Raw genomic sequence first — 23,094 nt, forward strand, 5'->3', positions numbered from 1 at the left:
CCAAGAGCTAGGATTACAGGCGTGAGCCACCGCGCCCGGCCTTAATTTTTCTATTTTAGTAGAGATGGGTTCTCACTCTTGCTCAGGCTGGTCTTGAACTCCTGAGCTCAAGCAATCCTCCCACCTCAGCTTCCCAGAGTGCCAGGATTACAGGCATGAGCCACTGTGCCTGGTGACAAGGCCTCTGCTTCTTAAGGCTGACTTTTATAGATTTGCAAGGATTCTCTTAATGCCATAGTCATTGTAATGAAAACCATCAGTCCCACAGAGTCTGTTTCTGAGTTCTACTTCTTGAGAACCACTGGCCTAGAGCTTCCAACCGAAGACTGACTCACTGGCATTAAACCCAGAGGTATGGGTAAGGATTTTTTTATTTCTTAAATAAAACAACATTGCAGGCTGGGCGCGGTGGCTCATGCCTGTAGTCCTAGCACTCTGGGAGGCCAAAGCGGGTGGATTGCCCAAGGTCAGGAGTTCAAAACCAGCCTGAGCAAGAGCGAGACCCCAGCTCTACTAAAAATAGAAATATATTAGCTGGACAACTAAAAATACATAGAAAAAATTAGCCGGGCATGGTAGTGCATGCCTGTAGTCCCAACTACTCGGGAGGCTGAGGCAGAAGGATTGCCTGAGCCCAGGAGTTTGAGGTTGCTGTGAGCTAGGCTGATACCACGGCATTCTAGCCTGGGCAACAGAGTGAGACTTTGTCTCATAAAACAAAAACAAAAACAAAAAAACATTGCAAAGAAAACCTTTTATTTCAGGTAAGTGTTGTGTTCTACAATGCAGGCCTGGTATGGGGGCCAGCTCATTCATAATTCCCCCGTAGAATGCCCTCCAAAACAGTTTACAAGCCTCTCAGGAAATCCAGTATACCATACCTTTCTTTATGCTTCAAATGTTATGCTTCAGTTTGAATCTCCTACCTACTTGTGTCTTCAAGTAATTTTTGACTATTTCTAATATCACACTCACTATGAAAAAAATACCACTATCATTGAACACCATGTTGACTTACCAGGCACTTCATCTCATTTAACACATTAACTGCCATGTGGGTTGTATTTAACTCACATTAGTTTTGAGCCTAGGCCTCGTGAAGCATATGTAACTCATGTCTCTTCCCCTTGGGAGCCACGAGAACTATTTTTCAAGTTACATATAACTCTTGCACAGAAAACAATAAAAAATAACAAAATTTTCGTTAAATTAGAAAGGATCATTTTGTTTTCGAAAGTTTTTTATTCTGTTTTTGTAATAAAACATCATGGCTACAAGGAAACGTTTTTGTTTCCTAGTGTGGCAGTCAATGTATTAAAGTAGCCCCAAACCTTCACCATCTCTACAAGGTAGGTAGGTGGGTGGATGGGGTCTTCCTATAAAGATGAGAGAGGTGACTTACCCAAGCCTTTTAGTCAAGAATTCTAGCTCAAGCCCTTGCTTTGGCTTTAGGGATTTTTATTTGTTTGGGTGTGGATGTTTGGATGACATCATGGGGATTTGAGCTCAAGCCTATATCAAAATAGGTCACTTTGAAATTAGAAATTATTAACAAAACACCATTCACATAGCTTTTCTGTTTTCCTCTTTACCAGAATGGTGTAGTTCATTGTAGAGAATTTATTTTGAAAAGCATAGCAAGAGGAAGAAAATTAAAATCAGTTACAGTCTCACCTCCCGGGAATAAGCAGTATAAACATACTGGTTCATATTCGTCCCACCTTTCACAATTTAAGTGAAAAAAAAATAGTAAAGGAAAAGTGTTAGAAGAAAATATGTGGGAGACCAAAGTGGGAGGATTGTTTGAGCTTAGGAGTTCAAGACCAGCCTGAGCAAGAGTGAGACCCCGTCTCTACTAAAAATAGAAAAATTAGCTGGTCATCATGGCGTGCACCTGTATTCCCAGCTACTTGGGATGCTGAGGCAGGAGGATCATTTGAGTCCAGGAATTTGAGGTTACAGTGAGCAACGATGATGCCACTGTACTCTACCTCAAGCGATGGAGCGAGACTCCTGTCTCAAAAGAAAATAAAATATGTGTTTTTGTCATGGCTAGCCATAGGGCCCATGAAACAAAAGTTGACAAATTTAAAAAAGTCTTAAGATAAACAACAAACTGGGAAGATATTTGCAATACATGTATCAGTGAATTTTAGAGAACAAGTTGATGATATATATTATAATTTCAAATGTGTGTACCCTTTCACCCAGCATGCCTCTTTCTTAAACCTTATACTGCAAAAATATATATCTCAGTGAGCAAAAATAGATGGATAAGAAAGTTCCTCACAGCATTACTTGTAAAACTGAAGAACAGAATCACCAAATGCCCATCAGCAGGGGACTCCCTGAATATACTGTGGTCTATACATACAATGGACTTGGTTGTTAGAATATGTCCTCACCTGGAAAGGTGTTTAAGGTATAGTTTTTAAAGAGCAATTTGTAGAAGAATATTATACAATCCAATTTTAGTTTTTTTTTTTGAGACAGAGTCTCACTTTATTGCCCAGGCTAGAGTGAGTCCCGTGGCATCAGCCTGGCTCACAGCAACCTCAAACTCCTGGGCTCAAGCGATCCTACTGCCTCAGCCTCCCGAGTAGCTGTGACTACAGGCATGCGCCACCATGCCCAGCTAATTTTTTATATATATATTTTTAGTTGGTCAATTAATTTCTTTCTATTTTTAGTAGAGACGGGGTCTCGCTCAGGCTGGTTTTGAACTCCTGACCTTGAGCAATCCGCCCGCCTCGGCCTCCCAGAGTGCTAGGATTACAGGCATGAGCCACCACGCCTGGCCCAATTTTAGTTCTTGAAAAGTGTGTGTGTGTATGTGTGTTTGGAACTTGGATGTAAGTAAGTCTGAAATTATATAATATTTTCCTCTTCTCATCTTCCTAAGTGAAGACTGTCAATGACAAGGATTATATTTGAGGGATGGGTTTATTGGGTTTTTACTTTCTATGTCTTATACATTTCTGCATTGTTTGAAATTTTACACTAGCTTGCATTACTTTTGTCATCAAATAACATGAGACAAATAAAGGGAGAAATCCCGCAGGCAGCACCCACCCATCATTTGTGTATTCTGAGTTCCATGGTCAATCACTCTTTCCAGTTGTTGTACAATAACATATGACCTCTGGGATTAGGACAGAGGAACCAAACCCCTTCTTTGAGTTGTACCCCTTAACTCTTGAACTGATAATTAATCAAAAGTCTTACTAACATAATGGATCTTTTTTCTCCCCAAATTTGTCTTGCGCAGATGAACTCCTTGCCAGCAGAGAGGATCCAGGAAATACAGAAGGCCATTGAGCTGTTCTCAGTGGGTCAGGGACCTGCCAAAACCATGGAGGAGGCTAGCAAACGAAGCTACCAGTTCTGGGATACGCAGCCCGTCCCCAAACTGGGTATGTATGTGCTTTCTTCCCCCAGCTGTGGATGAGGAACATGCCTCGGCTGTGCCTCCATGGGAGTACAGAGTCCTGGAGTTCCTTGGTGTTTATTTTTAGAGGAGAGTATTTTAAATGCAGCATAAAAAAGACTGTTGTTCAGAGACCTTATCATTTCACAGCAGCACACACTGAGAACAAATAATGATTCTTTTAGTCCATCATGTGTTGGCACACAATGAGTGGGGATGTCTGCCCAGAGGCCTGTCTTCCCATTTAGATTTATAGAGGGACTGTCCTGTTTGTCTGGACAAATGTTTAATCCTGGAATGGGCAGAGTCCACAGCCTCTTCCCTTTGTCTCTAAATGTGAAGGAATTTTGCATTTTGCTTAATAGCGATGGTCCAACACCTGGAATACCATGTGTAAGATTTGTCTGCACCCCTTGAAAAAAGCTATAGTGAACTCTTAAAGGGGTGGAACAGGCAAGATGTCTAGATGGATTCTAGAAGGGACTAGACTTAACTGGACCTCCAAGGAGTTAGAGGAGCCTGCCAAGATTGAGTGACACCCAACCTTGATGGTACCTTCTGCGGCTGACAAAAAGTTTCTGGAATGGTTGCATCGTAATTCTGGATCCACCGATGGCCAAATTCTTATTTCCTGTGTGGCTAGGAAAGTATGTTGATAAAAACATGTTCCAATACCAAATGTAAATGACCTTCAAGTTGTCCATGTTACTGCTTCCCTTCAGGATCACAGTGAGACTTTACCAGTATGTTTGGTGTGGATGAGGAGGGTTGGACAGGGAAGGGCCAAAGACTAGTGAGGGGAGGAAGGCAGCTGTGCCCAAGGGGCTTCAGCTGCAAAGGTGGGGGGCATATAGTGCGGAACCTCACTGCTCAGTGTGGTCCATGGACCAGCAGGATGGGCATTGCTTAAGAGCTTATAGAGGAACAGTATCTCAGGCTGCTCTGAGACCTTTAGAATCAGAGTTTGCAGGAGATTTGTGTCTACTTGAAAGTTTGAGAAGCTCTGCTCTAGAGCAGATGCAGGTCTTGGACAGGTTGTTCACAGCTCAGAAGCAAGCTGAGTAGGTGTGTCCCCATGGGGGATGGAAAGCAGGTGAATGTGAGTGGTGCTGATTCCAGGTCTCAGGCCCACTGATTAAGCCCTCCAGAAAACACCGGGTCATAGCATTGCTGCTGCTAGGGTAGGGAGCCAGTGACCACTCCCAGTAAGGAGCAGGGAGGATATGGAGGGCCATACACTTTGCCTGTGAGTGAAATCCATAAAGAGGCATTTTGTGGTGGCTGCCATACATTTTGGCACATCAGATGGTGTTTGGAGTTTAGGTTTGATTTTATTTTTTTCATTAGGAATTTGAGAATGGGTAACCTTGACCCATTCTTCATAAATAGTAGGGCCTGGAGAAGACCGGAATTGGGATTAATGGGCTTTTTTTTCCTCTTCAGCCCGGCAGCACTTTGTTGCTTGCCTCTGTGTCTCACCTATAAATGTAGAAAGTGCTCCAGTTTGGTTCTCAGATAGCTCTTGAGAAAGCCACAGTTATTCAAAGTGGCCCTGACATTGTCAGGAAGGTATAACAAGGTTCTGTTTTATTTCTTCTGGATGTGCCTTCTGTACAGCATGTGGCCTGGGACTTTGGAAGAGTGGTTGCCCTGAGCATCTGACCAGTCTGCCTTTTAGGTTCATGGTCAATCAAGCCCAAATTAAAGATTCCTTTGTCTCAGTCAGCCTGCAGAAAGCACCTCCTTACCTGGCATAAGTCAGTCTGCATGGCTGAGGTGTCACCCTAGTTCTACTTCTGAGTATCCTTAGGATGATGTCATCTACAGCTTCTTGTCTTAATTTTTTCCACTTAAATGGGGGACTAATGATTGTAAAACTCCTGCGTATCAAGTGTTCTGTGTTGACAGCACTCCCCACCTTCTTGGGAAGTTCTAATTAGATTGTATTCCACTAAAGAGACCTACAGTTCTTTAGAAGTTTAAAATTGTCCTAGATTTACCATTGAAAGGCCTCCTAAGCATAAGTGTTTTAGTCTGTGCCCCCAAATGAACTTTTGATCCCCCTTTTCAGACTTATTTTTATTTTGTAAAATTAATTAATTTTTTTTTTTTTTTTAAAGAAATGGGGTCTTGCTATGTTACCTAGGCTGGACTAGAACTCCTGGGCTCAAGCAAACTTCCTGCTTCAGCCTCCCAAGTAGCTAGGCACACATCACTGTGCTACGGATCATTCTTTTCAAATTCACCCCCTTTCCTTCTCTTGTTGGGGAGAATAGGATCCTTTTTTGCCTCACTTTATGGGGTTGGGATCTGGCCACTCTCAGATTGGTTTAAAAAGTAACTCTCAGGCCGGGCGCGGTGGCTCACGCCTGTAATCCTAGCACTCTGGGAGGCCGAGGCAGGCGAATTGCTCAAGGTCAGGAGTTCGAAACCAGCCTGAGCAAGAGCAAGACCCCCATCTCTACAATAAATAGAAAGAAATTAATTGGCCAACTAATATATATAGAAAAACTTAGCCGGGCATGGTGTCGCATGCCTGTAGTCCCAGCTACTTGGGAGTCTGAGGCAGAAGAATTGCTTGAGCCCAGGAGTTTGAGGTTGCTGTGAGCTAGGCTGATGCCACGGCACTCACTCTCGCCTGGGCAACAAAGTGAGACTGTGTCTCAAAAAAAAGAAAAGAAAAAGTAACTCTCAAAGGGAGCATGTGGACTCGCTTGGTTTTTGTGGGTCCACGAGAGAAGTTTTTCCTCTCTTCTCCCTTTCCCTTTCCCTTGTTTGGTTTATTGTCTCCCAAATCTCATACTCTTTACTCCTAAGTCCTTCACAGTTGTACCACAGTGCTTAGTTTGGGGTCCTTGATTTGGAGGACAGAGAAAGAATTTTGGGAGGCAGAGTATACAGAAAGAAACCCATTGAAAGTCCAGGGTTTTCTTTAAATTTCCAAGTTCTTTTAAAGCAAGTTCCAAGTATCCTTCTCCTCCTCAGTAGTTTACTGGTTGCTGGTGGCCTTGAGAGAATTGGCTGCACTTTTGCTGTGCTCTGCAGAGCAGCCTTCCCACACCTACTCAGCAGGAGGTGCTCAAGAGCCTTCATAAAAGGTAGATAGCAGCTGCTCCCCACAGGGTAGGACAGGCAGAAGCCTGGGTGTCGGCACTGGGATGAGGGCAGTGCAGGGGCTTGGGCTGCTTAGCTTTGTTGGCACTCCAGAGTGGGGGTCTGCTAAAAGCGGCTGCTGCTTTCTCAGTGTTTCCTGTAACTCTGATTGGTTGGCTATGTCTTGCAGATATCAAAGAGTCTTAGGACAGCCTATGAGCTGGTTTATCAAAACATAGATTAAGACATACCATTTGAATATTGTATAAAAGTTTGCTCATAGTCAATGGACAAGCACATACTGAGTGCTCTTTGTAAAATGCAGATCTGAAGATATCTCCCACATATCCCACTGGCCCCTTAAAAATCCATGAAGGATATCCCATAGCCCTAAGGATAAAGTTCAGCCTCAGTAATACGATGCTTGCAAGGCCTTCTGTGACTGGCCCCTACTGTCCTCTCCTGTCTCCTCACAGTTTCAGTTCCTCCCTTCATCTCCAGGCCTTTCCTTTACACATACTGCTCCCACGTGCATACCCTGCCTGCCCCACACACTCCACTGGCTGATTCCTAATTACCCTTGAGGTCTTGTCTTTGTATATTTCCTCTGGTAAGTCTTCCGTTACGTGTACATGCACACGTACACACACAGGTCCTGTAGCAGCCCTTACTTCATTCTGATAGCCCCATGCCATGCTGGGTGGCAGGTGCCTGCTTGCTTGTCTCTTTGATGTCTGTGATGGTGAGAGGACTTGTGTCCATTTCATTCACCAGCTCCTGTCACAGAACTGGCACGTTCTAGGACTCAGTGAACACTTGGTAAAGGAGAAAGTGAATGGAAATGCCTCTTGCATGTAGGACCTGGCAGTCAGCCTAAATCAGAAGATTTAAAGGTTCTGAAGTATGTTTTGGAAAAGGTATAAATTCAATATAAGATGGGAAATTGGCTAGCACCTAGATAAGACCACAGTGGGCCAGTTCACTGTCCCTCAGACCGTTGGAGGGCCGTTGGAGAGTGCGGTGCACATTCCACACATGTGCACTGTGGTCCTGGGATGAGTCGGCTGCTAAGCAGGACAGGCAGTGGCAGCAAAAACACCTGGCGGGCCGGGTAAATGTCCTCGGCGGGACTCATGTGGCCCAGGGGCTGCAGTTTGAGGATGTCTGCTATAGGGTCTGGCCCTTGGCTTTGCTGGCTCAAAAATTCTTTTTATATACATAGCAGATTGAGTTATATTAAACTAATTTACAAGGGCTACTTTATAAATAAATTTAGAAGGTCAGTTTCTTAACTAGGGAAGAAAAATGTGGCCTCTCTCTTAAGCAAACTTGTTGGGGAGTCATATAAGTAGAGGTAGCTGGGTACTTCCCTGCTATGTGTGTCTATTGTTGCCTGCACATTGCAGCTATTGAGCCTTAGCATTTGGATAATGACTCATTTATTTACTGTTTCCCCAGAAGATGCTACATCTTGTAAGGACAGGGACCTGGTACTTTCCCCTACTGTATCCTAGTGCCTGGCACAGTCAATGATGTGCAGTTGGTGTTCAGTGAATGTGTCTAATGGAGAAGAGTGAGATAGTCTTGGGGGTGGAGTCCTCAGCTGTAGCCCGATGTAGCCATTTCCACTACACTTGCCCCAGGGATACATTCTGGGAAGGTCTAGAGCTGCCTGTTACCCATTAGAATGAAATATTTGAGTCAGGATTCTGAAAATCAATGAAAGAATGAATTGAGTATGTAGTGTATGTGTGCAAATCCCTATGCTAGGAGCACTATACTGAGCAGATCCCTTCTGAAGACTGTAAACCTAAATGAGCTCTGAATTGTAAAAACTAAATAATTCCAATGGCCAATAAGTGGTTAATTTGTCCACATTTATCAAATGAGTATAATTTGATTTAGCTCTGGGTAGGAATTGGGAGCTGTATCTTCTGAGCACTCCCCACACATTCCCACATAGGAGGGGTATGCTCTTCAGGGTGGGGGTGTCGGGTCGGAGGTGACTTCCCGGCAGCACTCAGATTCACTCTAAAGGCACTTGCAGGACTCTAAACACTGAAGTCCCGCGTTGGCAGTAGCCGTTAGCTGGCCCACACTGCCAGCCAAGGCTGGCAGGGCCACAGTTGAGTCTGGCGCCTAGAAGCCATCATCTGGTTCAGGAATGGGCCCAGGACATTGTTGTTGCTGTTGACACAAAAGCAGCCTTGTTGCAACTCCTTATAAATCCATCCAGATCAGTTGGCCTGGTCCAGGGCCACGACAGCACCTTTTACACCATCTAGGAGGCAGGAAGCCAAATTAGTAAAGATAAATGTTTGTCATTCAGTACCCCAAGGGAGATTTGAAACGATTTCCAAAAAATGAACCACATTGGATGCTAGTGATTATTCTGAAGTTTTGCTGTGAATTGGCCCTCAATTAGGGGCCAAGGGTAGCTGGAGAGATGGTTTGCAGCTGCCAAGCACAGAATGTTCTTCAGATGGAGGGCTCCTAGGGACAGGAGGAATTTGCTCTGGTCAGTTTTTGAGCTGAGCCCTTTCTTTCCCCTAGGAGGCAGAGGGTGAGGCTCATGGCTGTGCTCTTCTTCCAGGCGAAGTGGTGAACACCCACGGTCCCGTGGAACCTGACAAAGACAACATCCGCCAGGAGCCCTATACCCTGCCCCAGGGCTTCACCTGGGATGCCTTGGACCTGGGGGACCGTGGTGTGGTGAGTGGGACCCTGGCAGGTTACAAGTGCAACTGGATACCATTTTCATAGTAAGCCCTGCAGTCATCCTGAGACAGCGTCTACTCGAGGCCTCCTCAAGACTCTTGGGAGCTGAGCTGCAGGGTCTGAACAGTCCCCCATCTGTTGCTTCCTGGGGCCTGCTCAAGGCTCCCCATAAATAGCACTTGGCTGTTCTGGCAGGTTAAGAATTAATCTCTGTAGCTCCTCATTTTTTTAATCATTTTCATTTTTGGTTCATTCATTTATTCCCTTGTCTGATTTCTAGTCTGTCTCCTAACTGATGAGCTGGGACTGCTAAATGAGGGTTTCTTCTCCCTGTCCACCCCAGCACCCAGAACCTCTTCTTTTGACCTGAGGGATTTGTTTCCCCTGTAAGAAATGATGAAAATGGAAACACATTTTTTTTTTTTTTTTTTTTTTGAGACAGAGTCTTGCTCTGTTGCCCAGGCATGAGTGCCTTGGCATCAGCCTAGCTCACAGCAACCTCAAACTTCTGGGCTCAAACAATCCTTCTGCCTTAGCCTCCTAAGTAGCTGGGACTATAGGCATGTACCACTATGCCTGGCTAATTTTTTCTATATATATTTTTAGTTGGCCAGATAATTTCTTTCTATTTTTTTTAGTAGAGATGGGGTCTCACTCTTGGTCAGGCTGGTCTCAAACTCCTGACCTCGAGCAATCCTCCCACCTCGGCCTCCCAGAATGCTAGGATTACAGGCATGAGCCACCACTTCTGACCCGAACAGAATTTTTTAATGCCAAACTTGGGCCAGCAGATGGAGATAGCTGGGAAGGCAGAAAAATGCCAAAAGGCCTTTGTTTGGGCCACAGGATAAAACCCAAACATGGTGGGAAATGGCAGTGACTCTCCTCAGAGTAATTCCTCAACCAGTCCCAAGAGTCATCTCTCCAGAGCATCATCACAGCAATAGAGCCCAGTGGCCCTCCACTGCAGGCGGAGCAGACTGATAGAGTTATTGGTTAGCTAGATGGCATTCTTGGTCTGCCACTTTACCCCTTGGTGGCTTACTCTCCTATTACAACTAGGGTGCTTGTTCCAAAAGAGTGCCTGCCATGCAGAGTGAAAAAGATCTGTGAGATTAGGCACAGGTTTTGGTAGTTTTCTTGGTCCTTCTGAAAAGCCTGGAGCCCCAGGGTATTGGACTTGGTCCTCCACCTGGCAGAACACCTCTAAGTAAGCTCCTTATTTCTCTCCAGCTAAAAGAACTATATACCCTCCTGAATGAGAACTATGTGGAAGATGATGACAACATGTTCCGATTTGATTATTCCCCAGAATTTCTTTTGTGGTAAGTTCTAAGGGCTTTCTTAAAGTTCTTGAGGGCAAGGCACAGAGTGGAACCACCACAGGGCACCAGAGTTCTCATCCCTGCCAACTTTTGAATGGCAAATTAGTGTGTCGTTTTTGAGTTCTGCATCTGAAGGAGACTTGCTTTCAGTGGTGGTCAGAACTGAAACCTTATTTAAGATAGATTGATGGGGTGAGGGAGACCTTTGTAGACTTGGTACACAGAAGAAAAGATCATCTATTATATGGTGACTTTACACAGGAAGGGAAATGTATGGGAGGGGTGAGACATACTAAGATTTAAAAGAAAAATCGAGTCATTTCTCTCTCATTCCTGAGCATGCTCAGTTGTATGGAAATGGCCTGGCCTGGGTGAGCCTTCCACTTGCCTGGGCCACATTTAATATCCAGGAAGGTAGAGGCATGACATGGAGAGAGACTACTTGAGAGGGGTGGGAAAGGAATAATTTGTAAGCAGGAAGAGTGGAGTGATACCCAGAGGGCAGACAGGAGACCAGAGCTCCAGAGGTACCACAGTCAGCTCCCAACCATGGAACCCACTGGTCACTGAACCAGAGAGGTCAGTCCCCTGGTTCAGGCTATCAAAGTGAACACACAGAAATTGGATCAGGCGTAGAATTCTCAGTGTGACAGCCTTGTATTGAGTGAGTAAGTAGGCCAAGTGGGCTGAGTAGCCAGAGTTGGCAATGTTGATTTGTTTGTGTCCAGGAGGGCTTGGTCCTAAAGAGAATTAGGCTTTTAACTCTCAGGGAGGTGGTTGTGCCAGGTTAGGACTTGGCTGTGGAACCCAAACAGCCTGTCCAGCGAGCCAGCAAGTGGCACCACAGCCCCAGCCCCTGTCTCTTTTCCAGGGCTCTCCGGCCACCCGGCTGGCTCCCCGAGTGGCACTGCGGGGTTCGAGTGGTTTCAAGTCGGAAACTGGTTGGGTTTATTAGCGCCATCCCAGCAAACATCCACGTCTATGACACGTAAGCACCTGCAGCCCCCACATCACCACCATCTTGCTTGGTCTGGGAGGGAGAAGAAAAAAGCTCCATGTACCTCTCATGATGGAGAGAACGTCTTGGGAAGGGAGGACACCGGGTGCTGGGAATAGAAATGCATCATAGGGGAACCACCTGTTCTGCGCTTGAGTTGCAGCTGGCTCCCTTGTCTGTGACCTGGGCTGGGAGGGGCCCACCTGGAGCCCAGTGTGCCCACTCAGCAGAGGCTCGTCTTTGAACTCCTGTACCAGTCACATGTGGATGTACTTGAGCAGCATCAGAAATGGGCCAGAGCCAGTGACCCAGATTCAGATAGTCCTTGGGGCCTGCAATCTCTGCTCTTCGTTCTCCCTGGAAATGTCAGAACCATCTGTCACAGTCTTCAGGGCTTATGGCCTGTGTTCTTGGGGGAATCAGAACCCTTGAAGCCCTAGGGTAGCCTTGGCCTACTCTGTGGGGTTCCCTTTGCTGCTTCCTTGCATGCTAAAGTGGGGGCTCCCCAGGCCACTGCTGGGAATTTATCAGGGACATGCTGGTGGTGCCTTCAAATAAGGGTGTTTGCTTGGCACCCATTCTCCATTAGAAGTGCAGTCTGTGCTGTAGTGAGGCAGGCTCCTTGCTGGTCAGAGCTGGTGGAGGAGTGGGGGGAGTCCTGGTACTGAGTGCTGAGTGCAGGTGGCAGCAGAATGCTTACCTGTGCTGGAGGCACCATCCTCCCAGGTTTGGGTTCCCATGCTTAGTGGGATTACCATTACCTTCTTTGTTAAAAGCCTTGTCACCGGGATTTTTCCTCCCTCTTCAGAGAGAAGAAGATGGTGGAGATTAACTTCCTGTGTGTACACAAGAAGCTGCGCTCCAAGAGGGTGGCTCCAGTCCTGATCCGAGAGATAACCAGGCGGGTTCACCTGGAGGGCATTTTCCAAGCTGTTTACACTGCCGGTGTGGTACTACCAAAGCCTGTTGGCACCTGCAGGTAAAAATTTCTTCCTGTAAAGTCCTGGAAATACTGGTGCCCCTGCTCTAGTTAGGAGGTTATGTCACAACTCTGCCCCTAGGATGGGTGCATGCTCTTGATCATCTTGCTTCTCTAGTGTCTGGTAAGGTGGGTGGTGGGAGCCGGGTGGGGACCGTGGAGGTTGAAGGGAGAAGGTTGTAGGGATGGCGGTCTGGAGAGTGCCTGCCTTGTCCAGAGAGGTGAGCCATTCTCAGCATTTTCTGGTCACTGCCATTTGGATATGGGGGTGTCAGTCAGCTGGGGGTTTTGTTTTTGTTTTTAAGGATGAGCCCAAATCTGGACTTTGTTGTGAGAAATGTCCTAAAGTGTTAAATGGTTGGCTCAGTTTTGTTTTGAATATTATGTGGGCCAAAGAGAAGGCATCTGATCCTTGTTTGATGCAAGGACAGCTTCTGCCTTAGGAAGTTGTTTGAAACAATTGAATAATCTCTGCCTGGAGACCTTTAAAAGTAGAAACACCAGGGCCGGGCGCGGTGGCTCACGCCTGTAATCCTAGCACTCTGGGAGGCTGAGGCGGGCGGATTGCTCAAGGTCAGGAGTTCGAAACCAGCCGGAGAAGAACGAGACCCCGTCTCTACTAAAAATAGAAAGAAATTAATTGGCCAACTAATATATGTAGAAAAAAGTAGCTGGGCATGGTGGCGCATGCCTGTAGTCCCAGCTACTCAGGAGGCTGAGGCAGAAAGATTGCTTGAGCCCAGGAGTTTGAGGTTGCTGTGAGCTAGGCTGACGCCATGGCACTCACTCTAGTTTGGGCAACAAAGCGAGACTCTGTCTCAAAATAAATAAATAAATACATAAAAGTAGAAACACCAGGTATAAATGCAAGGAAGGAGGTAAAAATGCAGGAAGAGGAGGGAGGAGGGTGAACAGGTCTGCCTCAGTCTTCTGAGGGCATGGTTATAACTCTTCCTTTGACTTGATTCTCAGAGTGAGAATTGTCCTCCCCAGACAACTATGATAGCAAAAGAGTGGCGTTTTGAAATTGAGAAAGAAAAACAGGCAGAAAGAACATCTAGGAGCCATGGCAGCTTTGCATTCACTTAAGGGAAGCCGGGGAGGAGGGCGACATGGGTCTCTCACGCCATCTGCTGGCCATCTGGAGATCTCCCTGCCATTGTCCTCTTAATGACCAGAGTCGTGAGGATAGGACATTTGTGTCCCCACAGGTACTGGCATCGGTCCCTAAACCCACGGAAGTTGATTGAAGTGAAGTTCTCCCACCTGAGCAGAAATATGACCATGCAGCGTACCATGAAGCTCTACCGACTGCCAGAGGCCAGTGGTGGCTGAGGGCGAGGGGCAGGGGCCAGAGGGCGGTCTGGACAGCCTTGTCGTCAGTAGGAGAGAAGCAGGGAGGGCTTCACGTGGGCAGACGGCATTTCTCTTACCAGGAAAGTGAACCTGCTCATCGTTTCCAGATTCCTCTACTTTCTATTTCTGTTGCTTCTGTTATCTACAGCGAGGGTTTTATTTTAGTTTGGCTTTCTCAGTTCCCCTGAGCCTGCACCTGGGCTAGTTCCCTGCCATCTGTTGATAGGCTCAGAGAATACCTAGTCTCTGTAATTTTAGCCCAAGTGAACATAAATAGATTAATTCACTCACTGTACTTCATATACATGATAGCACTTTGCAAATCCCAGTGCAATGACACTAGCTTGTCTGCTGCACCCCTCTGCAAGTCAGGCAAAGGAGGGGTGACCTGAGCTTGTGAGGGAAGCCCAGGTTTGGCACCGAAGGACTGGGCAACCCGAGTGAGCCGGTTTCTGTTTGGGGTCTCAGTTTTCCTACTTTCCTGAAACCAGTGCTTCTTGTTCTCTGGTTATGCCTGGCTTCAGCTTCCCAAGGTAGGGATTCTTAAAATTCCTCCTCTTTGCTCTGAGTTCTCCCTGTTGGCTGTCAGTCCAAACAGCTATGGGAGCCAGCTGATAAGAGGGCTGTCCTCCAGGGTCCCTGAGCCACCAAACAGGATTAATCACCCTGGAATCAGGCTAATCCATTGGATTGGGGTCATAAGTGTCCCATCTTGGGAGATTGCTGCAGTACACTTAGACACTGTGACAAAACAGGTTTGAGGGGCTATGGTGGCTGCCTGCTCATTTTGTTGTCCTGGCAGGTTTGCCCTGCGTTCTAGGTGGGCAGGCAGGCCATCAGCAATTTTAAAGTGCTGCAGCAGCCAGAAGAATGTGTGGGTCTCCCCATGTCGAGATGAGAACCCCAGCATGGCTGTGTTTTCAGTCAGGACTTGAGGGGTTGCTGTGGGAGCTGCCATGTAGAGAGAGGTCAGTATGTGTTCCCTGGAGAGACAAGGATTGGCATCACATCCTGGAGGCTAGAAGACCTGTAACTGAAGTGAAAGTCCTTCCTGTGCTGGGCAGCGTTCTGTTGGGGAGAGGCCGAAGCCAATAAGCTGTGACACCACCCTGTTTGCAGATTTGGCCTGACCCCACCTTTGCGTATCTGAGCCTGTGGGGGATGTTCTATCAGCACCAGTATCATGTGATTTCCTTCCACTGAAGCATTTTTCTAGGAAAAGCAGCTGTGGGGTGGGACGCTGGTTGGAGTTGGCGGGAGTTGGGTGCTTTTCTTCTGAATATAACTTGCAGCAGTGTCCTGTCAGGGCCACTCCCAGTGCAGTGGCATCTGGGTGAGCAGACTAAGCGTGCATCCAGTACAGACCCTGGCCGGGCCCAGTGCTCTGTCTGTGAGGTGCTCTAAGAAGAGAGACCAGTGAGTGTAGGAAGACATCAGCTACAGTTCGGTGTGACAAGGTTGTGAGGGCTCAGAGGACATTCACCTTGGGGGGCAAATTGCCCCCTGTGAGAACTTCTGGCCTAAAGGACAGAAGGTACAGCTAGAATAGCCAACTGGCCGGAGGGTGGAAGGTCTTGTGCTCTATCTAGGTCTGGGAGGTCGAAACAAGGGTGGGGTGTGATGGGTGTGTTTTCTTAGGAAGACAGCTTGGGGCCCTGTGGGTGATGGAGCCTGGATGACAGCCAGGACTAGGAGGGGAAGGGCCAGGAGAAAGCCCAAGGCAGGATTTACCCTGAGCAGACAGGCACAGGGGTGAGAGGAAGGTGCCAAGGATGATTAAGGGCTCTCTCTTGAGGACCTGGGTGAATAGATCCAGGGTGATCAGCACATCTGATGCCACCTCTTCTGTCTTCCTTCCAGACTCCCAAGACAGCTGGGCTGCGACCAATGGAAAAGAAGGACATTCCAGTAGTGCACCAGCTCCTCACCAGGTACTTGAAGCAGTTTCACCTCACGCCAGTCATGAACCAGGAGGAGGTAGAGCACTGGTTCTTCCCCCAGGAGAATATCATCGACACTTTCGTGGTGGAGGTAAGTTGGGGGACAGCGTGCGGGGCCTCTGGCTCATTCCCAGAGAGGCATCCTCCTGAAGTGGCTGGTTTCTAAGGGCTCGAGTGTTGGCACCCTAAACTTCCTTCACCACCTGTGTTTGGTCCTCCCTAAGACGGGACATTGTATCTTGCATTTGCTGGAAAGATGCCCTGTGGACCTGTCTTGAGCCCTTCTATCACTGCTCCCACCTTTGATAGCAGAGTAAAGAGAACTGAGCCCCTTCTAGTCAGGTGAGCCTTCGATCCCCTGCCTGGCTCAGCTTAATCCAGTGCTGGCCACACATCAGAGACACAGTCTGGGGGGATGTGAGCTGGAGGAGGAGGTCCCTGGCAGTGCCCAGGCTGGGAAAGAGGGCTTGCAGGTTCAGCCCATGGTCAGCCTGGCTTTGTTCTCAGGTGCTCTTAGCCAGTATATCTCCTCCACCCTACATAGCCTGTTGCTGTTTCCCCCCATTTATCTGGAGGGGCAGAGCTGCCTGCAGGTGGCCTGGGAGTAAGAGAAAACATTTTGTTCCCGGCTGCAGTGCCCCTGTGCATGCTTGACATGGCCTCTTTATTATCTTCCCTTCAGAATGCAAATGGAGAGGTGACGGATTTCCTGAGTTTTTATACACTTCCCTCCACCATCATGAACCATCCAACCCACAAGAGTCTAAAAGCTGCTTATTCTTTCTACAACGTGCACACCCAGACCCCTCTTCTAGACCTCATGAGCGACGCCCTTGTTCTCGCCAAAATGGTGAGCAGCAGGCCAGAGGGTCTCCAGAGACATGTGGGACAGGGGCAAGGCAGCGGTGGTGAGCGTAGCTCCCAGGAGGTAGCTGTCTGTGGGCTGGGCGGCTTTGAGCCTGCCGCACCCTCCCACTCCACTTAGGCAGCATCCCCACAGTTTTCAGCCAAAAACTCAAAGCTAGGAGGGAGTGAGGAGCATTCAGACATAGTGAAGGCATTGAACGCCTCCTGATTTATTCCAGTGAGTTTCGTTCTCACAGGAGGTGCGGCCAAGGAGCCTGAGTAGCCAGGCCTGCTCTGGAAGTACAGAGATCTAGGAACAGGTACCATATGGTCACATGGGCACACCAAGGGCCTGAGAGTTGGGGTGTCCATGGAGTAAGGAAGCAACACAAATGCGAAGTAGCCAACAGGAGCCAGCTTCTCAGAGGAAGGGCTCAGGGCTTGGTCTCCAGAGAGGACTGGAAATTACTAGAGAGTTTCAGGGAGACATAGAAAGGAACAGCAAGAGCAGTGGCCTGGATGCTGAATACACAAGTATGACTCAGAGGGACACTGAGGATAGGTAGGCCAGATTGGAGGGATGGCACTCCGTGTTCTGAGAGCTGCACCTGGACAGCCGGATGCTGGTTGCATTTAAGGCAGAAGCAGCAGAGCTTCTGAAGAAACCTTGTTCTTGTGGCCACCTACAGGACGGTTTTGATATGATAGCAAAGAGGGCAGGAAGGCAAGGCAGCCTTCACCTGTCCTTACCTGTTCGTGTTTCTCCCTGCCTCCGTGCAGAAAGGGTTTGACGTGTTCAATGCACTGGATCTCATGGAGAACAAAACTTTCCTGGAGAAGCTCAAATTTGGCATTGGGGACGGCAACCTGCAGTATTACCTTTACAATTGGAAATGCCCCAGCATGGGGGCAGAGAAGGTATGTGCCGTGAGCACCTGGAGTCTGGGCTCACCTGGCTCAGGGAGTTGGTGTCTCCAGCAGAAATAGGGTCATGGGTCAAGGATACTGGAACAGTCTAGGCCTTCGTTACCTGGTGTTGGGCCCTTGACAATGCCTCCCTCTGATGGCCAGGCCAGCAGGTCCATGTTCCCATTTCAGCACCTGGTGTGAGGATCACAGAGGGTCCCAGAGCCACACAGAAGCTAGAAGGTTCTTCCCCCCCGCCCCCCAAGTTCTTCCCCCAAGAAAAGGAGCTGAAAGATTGTCTCCAGCTTCTCTCCCCACCAGCTGACCTGCCTCTTCTGGCTGGGGCTAAGCATTCACACTGAGGGAACTGTGGAGTTGAGTTGCCCATGGTTAGCTGAGAAGTTAGGGTCAGAGGATCTGAGGAGTGTTTCCTCTCCTGGGCTGCCACCCCCATCCAGGTGGTGCATACTTAGCTCTTCCTCCTCAGTGTCACAATGCCACAGGGCAGCCCAAGGGCATGGGTGTAGGCAGCCTTTACAGAACTCTGACAGGTGAGCTTCTGCCACGTGTCCTGGGAAGCTGAGTGTTGCTTTCCTGGGAGGGGCTGGTGGATGTGTGGACCCTCGAGTGGAGGCTGAGTAGAGGCCTGGCACAGGCCTGCTGCGGGCTGTCAGTTGGAACTTCAGCCCTAGGAGTAGGAATGTCTTAGGGCAACTGTCAACTCAACTCTGCCTCTCCCCGTTGGCTCTCCTAGGTGGGGCTGGTGCTACAATAACCAGTTGCCAGTGACATTCTGGATAAAGCCACTGAGAATTCCAACCAGGAAATGGAACCCCACAAATTGGTCCAATTTTCACAAACGTGAGAATCCCTGGCAAAGGGAACAGAGCTGAACCGGCTTTACCAAACCGCCAGCGAACTTGACAATGTATTGCAATGGCGTGGGCTGCGTGACGTCACCTTTGGCTGTGTCTCTGGTCTCCCTGTTTTCCAGTTAATCACATCCTCATGCAGCCATGATCAAGGGAATGTAACTGCTGAAAACTAGCTCGTGATTGGCTTATTATGGAGTTAACGGGTGAATAATAAAAGTATATATATATTATATATATATAAATATTTTAACTATCTTTCATGTTTCAAATGTACAAGGATGTTTGGTCTCTAATGAAAGTCTGAATCCAGATCATTCCTCAAAATTAGGACCCAAGGACAATGGCAGACAGACATATTGGTACAGTTAATTGTTTCCTTCAAAAGGAGGCATTGACTTTTCTCGGGGTAGAAGGAGAAAGAGGCATTGGGGGGCCTTGTTCAGGTCCCGTTTCTGAATCGGCTGGAGCAATTGGTTTTGAGAAGGAAGGGAAGGTGGAACAGGCTCAGACCTCACAGAATGGCAGGCAGAACTCCCGGGTGAGGCTGATCCCTGCAGGGGCCAGGCCTTTCTGCATTCTGAGATAGCAGTGGGGACAATCTGTGGACGCAGATTTTATTGATTGAGTCCCTTCCATTCCTTTGGCCTGTTCCCTGCAGGATGTCATCCTGCCAACTGATTTAAACGGGCTCTCTAGCCAGCTGTTGCCAACCTTATAGGGATGAGTCCCCTGTGTGATTTTGCTTTTCCACTGCCTGGGGCGACAGGCAGTGCGAAGGAGCCCTTGCACCTCCTTGTAGCGTCTGGGACCTGTGAAGACCACATCAGTGCAAGCCCTGCTTAGCTCATCGGGGAGCAAAGAGCCAGCACCTGGGTGTCCCCAGGGTGGCTGGGCAGAGATGGCATGGAGCCAGTGCCCAGACCCCTTCAGCCACCTGGCCTGTGCCTTCCAGCCCATGTTAGCCATTTCTGTGCTCCTTTCTAAGACACACAGCCTGCAAGTGGCAGCAAGAAATGATGCTTAGAGACAGATCTGGACTTGGCAATAGAAACACTTTGACATTGCCATTGTCTAAGTCTGATTGTCACTGATGCCGTTTTGTGGATTTTTGTGGTGGTAGTGATGGTTATCAGTGCTGCTGGTTTCCCAAAAAGTAATCTAGCCTCTGGTCACATGACTGTCCATGTTGGCATTCTTCAGTTCAGCCTGAGGAAGAGGACCAGGCTGCAGAATTGTCAGCAGCCCATATGCAGGGTTGTGTGTAGCTTTTGCTCTAGGAGGAAGCAATTGGGTGGGTAGTGTGATGTGTGGCATGGGGGTTTCCTTGTTGCTTTTGCCTCTCAGCCTGTACAGGAATGAAGCCTTAGCCAGGAGGCCAGGCTCAGCCTTGTTGCTCTAACTAAAGCCACTGTCTACAGGCCAACAGGGGTTTGCTAGAGTAGAGGTTAATTCTGTAGAGTCCCCAAAGCTGGAGGAAATTGTGTGCTTGGGTTGGGGGCTGTGCCACCAGTGGGAATGCTGCCCGCTCTCTGCAGACTGCTGCTAAAGCCAGCAACTCTACTGTGGTGGCTTGTCATCAGAGGCCTCTAGGGGCCTCCCTTCTCCCAGTTTTCCTGTGCTGCAAACTGCAGGCACTAGCCATCACGGCTGACCTTTGACTCCTTGACTCCAAGATATCCAGACCAAAGAAGCTACTGTTCTTTTAGCAAGATCCACACTGCATTCCACAGACAGGAGGAGTCGGAGAGGCAGGGCCTTGCTTTTCCAGCCTCACAACAGGCACACACGGCGCCCCAAGAGTGGCTTCACCCTGTCCAGACCTCTGAGGATATCAAAGAACAAAGTGCCCAAGTGTTTCCTACCTTGGGGTGACCTGGAACTTGGAAAGGCTCCCTGTCCTAGTCTGGATCATTTCTGGGCCAGGTCCCTGCTTGAGCTGCCTCTTGAGATTTGGGCTGCACATACCTGTGGAGCGAGCTTTGCTTTGGTTGACCCAGGTTGTGAAATGGAAACGGTGGGGCCCTGGTGGCTTCTCTGGAAGAAACAGATCTCCTAGCAAAGACCCTGGCATCTCCCTTGCCAAAACCAGGTGGCCTGCTCTGGACTCTGCTGTTATCTTATGGTGAGGACCCTACCCGGGTCTGCAGGAATTGCCTCAGTGGGTGCTGTTAGTCTTGTTTTTGTCCAAACAGCCCCTGGTTCTTCACTCAACCCCTTCTGGGACCTCAGGTCAGAGAGTACCATCATGGGGTTCAGAGCCTCCTCACAGGAGCCTTGCAGTATGGTGGCACCATGGCTGGCTTGAACCAAATAAGGGAAGGACCCCAGCGCCTCCAAGCTGACCTGCCTCAAGCAGCTGCTATTGGAAGACCTCCCTGTGGCCCCTACCCTCCACCATCCAGTCCTCCTGACTGCTGTGTTTGGAAGATAACCTTAACCCCCTGCCTTTGGATTGATTCTGCATTTGACCACAGACTCCAGTCTCTGTGTACGGAGAGAGCTGGGTAGAAAGGAGGCCTCAGCACCCAACTGGGGCCAACACAGGGCTCATTCTCCCCACACATGCCTATTTCCGGAGGCTGATGTCTTGTTTGAAGGCCAGCCTATGCCAGCCTACTTTAACACCAAGGTTCATGGAAAATTTCAGGCCTTGCCTACAGCTCCCTTCTAACTGCCACTGCCCCCTTACTTGCTGGCTCTCTGAAGTCCAGAGGTGGGTGTCCCTTTGGTCTTGAATTCTTTCCCCAAAGATGACCTGCATTTAACCAACCGAAGGACCCAAAGACCTCGGACAGCTGCATGGAGCTGCAGTCTAGAAGAGAGGGACTGTCAGGTCAGGGGAGAGAACAGCAATGTCTCTGGTCAGTGCCTACTCGCCTGGGGGCAGCCTTCTTACAGCCCGGCCCACCTGCCGCAGAACCAGGGAAGACCCAAAGGCGTCAGTTTTGCCCTGCTGCAAGGTGAAGGCAGGCCTGCAAGCAGACTGCTCCTAGGGAGGCTGTTTAGGACAATTTCATTCAATTAAATTCCAAAATATTGACTGATGTGCAGGCAGGTGCCGCATCTGGGAATAGGGAGTGGGGAGCTTCACCTTTTTGTCTTGCCTTTTCTTTGGGCTGTGGGGGGCATCCATTTCCAGGGTGGGGGAGGAAATACCAAATGCATTGTTGTTCTGCTCAATACATTTCACTTGTTTCTAATAAAGGAAGCAGCTGAACAAACCCTTCTGCCCTCCTGGTATTCCTGGTAAGCAGGTGACAGTGAACCAATTGGGGCCTGGGCTAGAGCGAGGGCAACAGGGCCCTGCAAGAAGGGCCCTTGGACCAGGCCAGCTTTGGAAGCCCTGCCTTTGGCAAGGCTGCCCTTCTGGGGCAAACTTGGCTCTTTCCCCCCAACCTTTCCCACCTGCCAGAGAGGAGCCAATACTGACCGGGGTTCATTCCATGTAGGAGGAGAGGCTGGGCTCTGAGCCAGCACCCGAGCACCTTGGCAGAGTGGCCAGCCTGGGCTTTCCCAGCTGGGAGCAGAGCAGCCCCCTCGGCCCAGGTCAGCAGTGGCTCTGCCAGTGCAGGGTACAGGCCCTGCGCCTTCCCACTGTGGCCATGTGGTTCTATTGAGGTCCCCAGGGGGTGCATTTTAACATGGCAGATTGCTAGGACCCCATAGCTGCATTTAGACTTCCCATTGCTCCTGTTCTCATCCTTTTGAACTTCTGATCCATTTCTGGACCCAATGATCCTTTCAGGCCCCTGGGGCTGGTGACTGGAGCCCCTTTCCAGGGAAACTTAGAGGACACAGGACCTGCCTGACCCCTGCTAAACCCTCACCTTTGTCCCCTACCCTCCTGTCCCAGACCAGATCACTCTGGCTCCTGAAGGCTCAATGCCTCCGTTCCTGTCCTGAGCTTTGGGCAGGGAGAACACAACCCTGTGGGTAGTCTCCACCCAGGGACCTCCAAGGTTAAAAGGTGTGACTTCCCCCTTGTTCCCACCTCCCATATTCAGTTCCTGTCAGCATCCTAACCTTTAAGACTATGCATAGCCCTCTCACGGCAGTCTTCCCAACCCTGGGCACCCATCCTAGCCATCAGCCCTTCCTCTTGTGACACCAAACCAGAGAAGCAAAGCAGGATGGTGGCTCGGCCCTGGGTCTGGCGCTCACTTGACATAGGACCCCAGCCAGCCCCTGTCCAGAGCTGGCCCAGCGGGGGCCAGACAGCACTCATTGTTCTTTGTACACTAAAACTGGACTTAGCCTCAACGTGCCTCCCCCCGGGGCTGCGGCTTGGCTGCCACTACCCTAGCGTGGCCTGCTGCTTTCTCACCTTCACTTAAAAGGCTGGTTGGCTGGTGGGAGGGGAGCCCCAAGTCCCTGGGAATTGAGCAGACAGGGGCCTTGTACCCAGGTGAACCTGGGGAATGGTGTCTGTCTGAAGGTCCCTCAGAGTCCTGCCCTCCATTCAAAATCTGTGTGAGCGTGTGTGTGCATGCTCTTGGGGGAGGGATGACCTTGTGAATTGGTGTCCTCAGACAGTCTTGTGATACTGGCAGCAGCTTTAAGCCAAGAGCAGGGAGCAGGGATCAGGGCTATTTTGAGCTGTGGTATCTCTTCCTGCCACCCCCTGGCTGTCTT

The 23,094-nt window shown here is 49.1% G+C and overlaps 1 protein-coding gene across 1 annotated transcript in view; it reads left to right on the forward strand.

Moving 5' to 3' along the window:
• NMT1 (N-myristoyltransferase 1) overlaps positions 1–21,683 on the forward strand; it is a 37,264-nt gene extending 15,581 nt beyond the window's left edge. The window contains exons 3-12 of the mRNA XM_012786799.3: positions 3,269–3,413; positions 9,114–9,232; positions 10,472–10,563; positions 11,435–11,551; positions 12,369–12,539; positions 13,751–13,859; positions 15,756–15,926; positions 16,518–16,685; positions 17,462–17,599; positions 18,342–21,683. Coding sequence (XP_012642253.2) covers positions 3,269–3,413; positions 9,114–9,232; positions 10,472–10,563; positions 11,435–11,551; positions 12,369–12,539; positions 13,751–13,859; positions 15,756–15,926; positions 16,518–16,685; positions 17,462–17,599; positions 18,342–18,362 — 1,251 coding nt within the window. The 3' untranslated portion in view covers positions 18,363–21,683. The remainder of the gene's footprint in view (positions 1–3,268; positions 3,414–9,113; positions 9,233–10,471; positions 10,564–11,434; positions 11,552–12,368; positions 12,540–13,750; positions 13,860–15,755; positions 15,927–16,517; positions 16,686–17,461; positions 17,600–18,341) is intronic.
• The last annotated feature ends 1,411 nt before the right edge of the window (positions 21,684–23,094 follow it).

This window comes from Microcebus murinus, chromosome 18 (genome assembly GCF_040939455.1).
Source record: "Microcebus murinus isolate Inina chromosome 18, M.murinus_Inina_mat1.0, whole genome shotgun sequence".
Classification (NCBI taxonomy): domain Eukaryota; kingdom Metazoa; phylum Chordata; class Mammalia; order Primates; family Cheirogaleidae; genus Microcebus; species Microcebus murinus.